The 8,171-nt window shown below is 37.8% G+C and overlaps 1 protein-coding gene across 2 annotated transcripts in view; it reads right to left on the bottom strand.

The window, feature by feature from the left end:
- Positions 1-2,164: 2,164 nt before the first annotated feature.
- The window catches only part of METTL6 (methyltransferase like 6), an 8,955-nt gene continuing 2,948 nt past the window's right edge, over positions 2,165-8,171 (bottom strand). For both annotated transcript variants that reach the window (XM_030444799.1, XM_008504383.2), the window contains exons 3-6: positions 7,894-8,028; positions 6,506-6,676; positions 5,250-5,391; positions 2,165-2,663 (exon numbers count right to left, since the gene is read on the bottom strand). In XM_030444799.1, the coding sequence (XP_030300659.1) occupies positions 2,515-2,663; positions 5,250-5,391; positions 6,506-6,676; positions 7,894-8,028 (597 nt within the window). In that variant the 3' untranslated portion in view covers positions 2,165-2,514. The remainder of the gene's footprint in view (positions 2,664-5,249; positions 5,392-6,505; positions 6,677-7,893; positions 8,029-8,171) is intronic.

Genomic DNA, 8,171 nt, shown 5'->3' with positions numbered 1-8,171 from the left:
TTTCTTAGAGCTGACTCAACTTCCTCAAACTTTACCATAGTTACAAAACCTTGCAATGATTTATACTTGACTGAAGCAGAATCATAGAGTCCAAATAAAGCTTTCTGACCACTCATCCCCAAATAACCTCTGTTTTATGATAACTACAGCTGTAGGCCTTTCTGGCAGGGGTGTAATGCACACTACTTTATTTTCCATGTTTGGCTGGAAATGAGACCAAATGAGAAATAAAAAAACTAGAAACACTGCTCTCCATTTAATGTGCTGCTACTGAAAAAGTGGCCGTAGTCCCTCAAGTAGAAATACACAGAAACTACAGGCAGCCACAAAAATGTAAACTATTGTGCAGGCAATCATTAGTTCAGTGAAAAAAGGAAGTCAGTGGCTGATTGCATCCAAGTCTACTTGGTTGATTCAAACATTCTGATAAATATTTTTAACACTTGTCTATATTTAATTTTCTTTTGAGGATGCCTGGTTCAGTGCATATGCCTTTGCATATGCTGACAATCATTTGTCAGTGGCACAGCAGAAGGAAATCCTTCAGTGCCATTTATGTGCTATAAGGCACTTGGAGTTGTAGGCTCCAAACCCCACTAAAAATCAATAGAGGTCAAACTGGATACAATCATCACAGAACTGCTGTACTAAAGATGAACATTTCTGAGGGAAGCCACAAAATGATGAATGCTCAGAACAGAATAATGGTATCATTGTCTTCCCCTTTTTAACACATTTTTTTCATTTACTAGAAATGTTACTAGATATTTATTACCAGTATGGCAGAAAGGGCTAATGGGTTGTGCAGCAAGGGTCAGCAGTGCATAAATCTTGGGGATGATATTCTCCATAAAAATATGAGATGTCATGTAATAACAAATACAACAAATCCAGCTTTGGAGCTCACAGTTTCAGAACAAAAAAAAAAAAAAAGGTGTTGGGCCCTGACACAGAGCAGTGATCTGCTACAAATGTATTTATTAACATACAAACTGAGCAAGAGCTCTAGCAGCTCCCATTTGTTAAAAAAAAATAAAATAAAAATCTGACTGGTTAACTTTGTAACATTAGGCTGGAAAAGTTAACTACTTCTTTCCCTCCATGCACACACAGAGTTAAAAGTGCTGGAAGGAAAAAAAAAAAAAAAAACAGAATCACATTTTTTGGCTTTTTTGAGGCAAATAGTCACCTCTGGTCCACATCAGATGTGTGTGACAGCCTGAGTAAATCAATCAAATAGTAATATAAACTGCAAGAGATGAAATCCCTATTCAGAACAGGGCCACCCTCAAATAAAGCCACAGGTTGCTCAAGGCCTTGCTCAGTCTGTTTCTGGGTATGTCCAAGAACAGAGATTCCACAATTCCCTGGGCTGTGTCCGAGCATCTGAGCTCCTCTTACATATAAAAATTAAAATTCTTAGTATTCCATTGGAGTTTCCCTTGCTGCAACTTGTGGGCATTACACAAGACCCACACAGGACATTGCACAAGTCACCAGATAATTCCAAGCTTCCTCTGCTGCAGAGCAGCTGTTCAATATTCAAGTTAAAGATTTAGGCATGTTTTTGAGTAACAAGTGAGAGGTTCTGCAATGCTTATCACCAAGACTACTTAAAGGAAAAGATGAAGTTCCTTTAAGCAGCCAGGTCTGTAGCAAGCTATGAGCCACAGCATCAATAGAGTTGCTTGGAGTGATAGGAACAGCAAAGACCAACACCTTTCCTGACAGAGATGGAAAAGAATTGAGACCTCTGGCTCAGGACAGAAGTAGCTAACTAGACTTGATATAAAAGAAAGTACTTCTGAGTCACTGTTTTCAGTTTGAAATGGTAAACTGACTTGCCCAGTTATTATATCTGCTTATCAAATTAAGAACATCTGAAATTAATTAGGAATAAAGACAACCTGATCCTCTAACAACTTTCTTCAGGCATGAAATCAGATAAATTAGAATCATGTTTAGAAAATAAACATTTGCTTGCTTATCTAAATGATGAACACATTAAAAAGATGCCATTATTAAAATACCAAGGCAGCTTTTATTATAGCACTCACTGAGTCTGTGTCACTCCTTTCTCTGAGAAATCATAGGCAAGCCCTACAAATACTGTAACTTCAACAGGCCACAGAAAAGTAAGTGATAGGAAACACAGGATACTTATTTTTTAAATAGTTTTTAATAAAAATGGAAATAACAATTATGATAGTAACTAATGAAAACTAGTTCTTAAAATTTACCATATTTAGTATGTTTAACCTGATCCTCCAGCAATGCTGCACAGGATTTACTTTAGAAGCAGGAATACAGATACTCAACAGTTTGCCTGCATCACTAAACCATCTTAAAGGTGAATTAAAAATAGCACTCATACTTCATATCTGAGGATGAAAACCAGCAAGAGGTACTGGATGCAGTAATTTCTGGTTTACCAGAAAGATGAGAACACACAAGGAAAAACTATGTGCTGGCTTCCATTCCAGACAAGCAGTGCTGTTGCTAATCAGCAAGAGCTTATGTCTTACTGGAAGGCTTTTGAAATTTGCTTTGAAGAAAAACTCTTGGAACTCGCAAGTCTTCTTTCCTGTTCACAGTTTCTCGCTGCACATATTCGCTGACCACTTGCTCATATCCCTCAGCCTTAAAAAGCTGAGACAAGAACTCTAGAAGGGAATTAAAAAAATAAAAGATCAAATATTATGTTTAAGCTATTTTTAAAACAGTAGTCAACACTTCCATAAGCATATGCTCTTACGTGTTACAGAATGAAACTCACACAGGCTTTCAGATTTCAAGCTGTTCTGTGCACAGACTGCTGAATAAAATCAATATGGATCTTCAGAAACATCAACCTAAGCAAAACTGCTTGCAAAACTGGAGCTTAAGCTAGATACTCAGCTTAGGTTCCAAAATGTGCCACATCTCATTTTATTGTGCTTTGTTATTCTCCTCCTGGCTGATGCCAGCACATTTTCACATTTGTGCAGCTGACATACACTAGCTGAACACATCACTCATTTCAAATATTTCAAAGGTAATCCAGCCCTGTAGATGCCTCTCTGCCCGATGTTACCAGACATTCATAAGCCATTGCTCAACAGGAAAACAAACAAAATAACAAAGTGGATACAGTGGTACTTAGTCTCCACTGAGTCAAACTGCAAGTATTTTCCAGAAACAAAAGAGTATTATTCAAAGCATATCTTCTTTAGGGAAGGCAGAAGTACTTCCCAAACAGGGTGACATATGCACCAGAGAGGGTTGCTCACGCTATTGACTTGTCTTGCTCATTAAAGATCAGTGCTTTTCCTTTCCTGCACTTGGTTTTATTTACTCAGGTCGTAATTTCACAATAAATCCAGGGCATTCGAAACTTGTGCCACTTGATAGAAAGCAAAGACATGACATTTTTTTCACTGCTTAGGGGATCTGATGGACAAAATGGCTGAAGGTGTGGGCACAGGAACCCCAGTCCCAGAAGAGGTGACGTGCTGAGGAAGGAGGATGAGACCACTCGCTTTGGTGGTAGCGCAGGTTTGTATCAGCCTAAGCCCACCACAAAGGCACATGCCTTGGTTATAAACACAGTGTGCTCATGGAAAGTGGGGGAGCCACCTCAATTAAATATAAGCAAACAGCATTTAATTTTGGACCTAATGAAACCCCATTGTGAGGAAGTTGCACATAATTTCATAACACAGAATTTCAGCCATAGCGTTATTTCAAACAGTGGAAGAATGGATTTTTTTTTTTGTATCCATGTAAGAAAACTGTGGGGAAATTATGAGTCATATTTCTGGTAACAAAAGAATTTTGAAGCGCTAAGCAATATTTGTATGAAAATCAGTGAGATAAATGAGATCACAATGATTAAAAACGGGAGTAGAGGTGGTCCATGAGACAGTCACAAGCCAGCCCAGGGCAAAACAACTGCTTACATGAACAATATAAAATAAATTCTCTCTTTTATCCTCCCTTCCTCTTTCTCCTCCCTACATCAGTTCTTTCCCCAAAGCAAACATGCACACTAGCAAGGAATTTCTCATTCAGAAACAATCCTAACACACAATAAAAATGGGATTTAAAATTCCACAGCTAGCTCACTCTCTTACTTGTTCCCTTTAGCATCCATTCTCTCTGTAAGAGCAAATTATTTAAACAGAACTAAAAATCATTCAATAAATAACAGTTCTAGAAATGCTTTACTGAAGCTGTAGCACAGCCTGCATTATCTTAGATTTCATCATTGTCCTATAAAGAATAGAGAGAGCTCAGACAAGATTAGTGGTTTTTACATATCAGAAGCAATTAGGTAATATGTTATGTCATAAAATATGAATAACATTTACTTAGCACCAAATTGGTCTCTTTAGTTGCTATATTTTGCTTTAGACCAAGAACAATGAGCCCCACAGAAATAAACACACAGCTCTTATTACACAATGCCCTACAATAGATGGGGGGAAGTAACAATTCAATGAAGTTTAGCATGAGGAACTGGGAGTTAAACACAAACTATAATCCGAACTCATTGAGAGAGAGACTAAGCAAATTCCTTCATGCCTCTGTGCTTCAAATTCTCCACCAGTAAATTGCAGTAACTACCTTCCTTCCCAAAGCATTACTAGCACTGAACAAAAAAAGTATTTAAACACAGTATCACATGGAAATGCTTTTTGAATCATCTTTACTGAAAAAAAAAAAACCCAATCAAAAAAACAAACAGAAGACAGAGTGACTACAGCTGGTCAGTGCTGTCACAGCAGGATTGTGCACAAGCTTCTCAGTGCACAAGCTTCTCAGTGGTTATGTCATGGTTCTGTTTTAGAAACCATCGACTTCTTCAGCAGCCCTCACATCAAACACCAGAACAGCCTTGCAAAAAACAAAAAAACAAAGAAACCCAGCAAAGGTAATAGCTTAGTTGTTTTACAAAGATGATCAGTTCTGCCACTGACCACTGGTCTTTTTCCCTTAGCTAACGAATCTGAATGAAATTCAACAGATTCAGAAACTGCTGCTCTTGAAACAGTACAGCACATGGAAGAAGCTTGTAAACAAGAAAGTGCTCCAAAAAGTCCTGCCAGTCTAAATACCCTTCTCCCCACAAAAAATGGCAAATGAAGTACAGCACGACTTCACAGTTCATCTGTGTAAGACAAAATTTGTGTTGAGTCTGTTGGCAACTCCCTGAAGTAAGAAAAAACAGAAGATTTACAGAAGAGAAAGCACTCTACAGTATTTCTTACCTTCAGTAAAAAAATACGATCTTGTCCCATCTTGTCTAACATAAAAGTTTTCTCCAAGTTTGCTGCCAGATTTAAACCTCAGCATCGCATGATCATACAGTCCGTAGTCTCTGAACAAGACACACTTGCCTGGTTTTAATACCTGTCATATAATACACAGATGCTTTAATAATGTAAATGGAGTTAGCCTTATGTATATATTTATTTGTATACACATACAGACACATGTAACTAAAGCAAGGTATCCTAACACATTCAGTACAGAAGTGAGATATATATACAATTCATTCCTTGTGCAACAAAAAAGTTGTGTATGAACTGAATTATCAACTTGTTATCAACTATTATAATCACTGTATTACCATATCAAATACCAGATGTATCTGTTAAAGGAGAAAAGGAGTTCTTGCCTCTTGCAAATTTGTGCAAAAACATACCAGTGAGTTAAGTGAGCCAGGTATTTTCACAGAGAAAACAATAATCAGCCTTTTCATGTGCACAAGCTAAAAACCAATCCTGACTTCGGAAAATAGATGGAGATATTCCAAAAACTCTGTCACTCCTTTTTCAGACTACTGATGATAAAACAAATAGGGTAGCTGGTAATATAAAACCCCAAATGCATTCCTAGTCAACATAATTTTTTATTTATGCATATTTCCCTCTGCAGTCAATATATGGCACCACAGGAAAACGCAGATCACTATTCAGATTGTTTAAACCACCCTCTGGATGGGCCTATTTTAGTCTATCACCTAACAAAGGCAGCTGAGGGAGAGGAGTGTCTCTAGACTAAAGTTGATCTCTGAATACCCCACGCTTCTAAATCAGCACAGATCAAACCCGTTTAACAGTAACAATAACATCCTAACTGGAAGTGACTTTAACTTCTGGGAGTCTCTTTTGGTTCACTGTAATTCAAACCTTATTAACACAGACATTCCTGTGAGCCTGTGAGCCATTAGCATTATTTGTTAACATTCAACCAAGGAGCCCAAATCATACTTTTCTGTTACGTTTATGACACACATCAGGCCAGAATGAAAACAACTTCATAACACCAAGAAAGAAAAAAATCCCACATAGAATTAGTCCCATATTTTCTGTGAAAGAATTAAACACATCCATGGAATGTAATATTAAAAATCACCATTACAAGTGGGGTCATTTTCTCAGAAAAGAACCCCACCAAACAAACCTGCACTTTCAAGCTAAAAAGGAAGTGCTTTAAAAGCTGTAAAATCAGCTGGTTTTACCTTGTAAATGTTCTTCAAGACAAGATGCATTTTGTCAGGATGAATGGCAGAAAGCACAAATATAAGTGTGACAACATCCACAGAATCTGCTGGTATATTTTCCAGAAGATCATCTTTGGTAAGATCACACTGGAACACTTTACATCTTTCAGTACTGTATAAGGCATTTTTCTAGGGAAATGAAAAAAAAAATGCTTTCAGTGAAAATTCACAGCATTTGTTACAGCAAAAAAGTAAAAAATCAGTAGAGCAACACAAAACACGGTGGCAAAAGAAGATTAACTTGCAACAGGTGACTAATGCCACCAGAAATTCTTCGCTGCGTGCTACAATAGTGAAACTACAATTACTACAGTAGTGAACCTACAACCACTGGAAACAAGCACAACTAAATTCCTGCTCTCAGGAACCTGAGAAGGAATGTGTGTTAAGGCAGTTTAGAAAATATACCATTTCTGTTTTACCACTGCCTCTACTCTTTACAAACGCAGGCATATTATTAAAAGAAATTCTGCATTACAAGGTGATCAAAGTACATCTCCTGAGTCGGCTGTAAACAGTTCAGGTTCATGTCACAGAACCTGCAGCTGGGCTGCCTTAGCCCCACAGTTCTGCCAGGTAAAAGGAAGCTTGGCAAGAAAGGTCAGCAAGAGATGTGGTGGCAAACACTCTTAAGGCATTCAGAACCCAAAGTACACACTCAGCCCAACCTCAGCTGTTGGCAACCCAGGGAGCTGTTGTCCTCTCCAGTTTGCTACATATATTTCTTCCTACGTTTCCCATGAGACATAGAGTATGCACCTTTCAAATAACAGATATATAGAAATTTACCTGTAATTACAAACTCAATAAAAGAGTTTTAAAAACCCAAAGAGAGTTTTAAAACCCAAAGCCCTCATCAGCTGTCCTGGAAGACTTAACTTTGGACTACAGTACCATCTACCTAGGAATAAGTACAAGAATACCTATTTCAGACAAATAACCTTGACAATAACTTTCATAGTCCTGTTTTCAAGATTTTCCTTGGGACACCCTCTCCCCCACAAATATCAAGGGCAAGTTTCCATCCCAAACAAATTTTGCTTGTACTGCACAGTCAGCAGAGACATAGTAGTGCACCCAAAAAAGTCTTGTTTTCAAAAAAACATTCAAGTAATATGCACATATTACCGTAATACTACAATCTGACATTGAAAGACTATGTCTTGAGCAATGATTCAGCTTCTTGAATAGAAGCTCCACTGAAATAGATCAGCCTCCCCTTTTTGGCATGAGCTATTCTACCCTTCTTACAAAAAGGAAGGCAAGAGAAGTCTGCAGTTCCTGTAATTTGTAGTCGCAGAAGTTTCTGAAGACACTCTAAAAGAAGTTCCAAATATCATACCAACCTTCACATACTCAACAGCTCTAGGAGAGAAATCACAGGCATATGCAAAAATATTCAGATCTTCTTCTAAGAGCGGAAACAAGCAGTTCCCAACCCCACAGCCTGCCTCCAGAATGGTCAGTTTCTGATCTGCAAACTGGAAAGAGATATCCAAGATTTTCGTTTTCTTCATGATATGAGCAGGAGCATTGTTCAATCATCCTTTTAAAAGCTATAACCAATTTTAATTATCATGGATTAAAAACCTGAAGTAGGCATCCACTGGATAATCTGACACTA

Source organism: Calypte anna, chromosome 2 (genome assembly GCF_003957555.1).
Source record: "Calypte anna isolate BGI_N300 chromosome 2, bCalAnn1_v1.p, whole genome shotgun sequence".
In the NCBI taxonomy this organism is placed as follows: Eukaryota; Metazoa; Chordata; class Aves; order Apodiformes; family Trochilidae; genus Calypte; species Calypte anna.
This window is presented reverse-complemented; position numbering and strand designations above follow the sequence as displayed.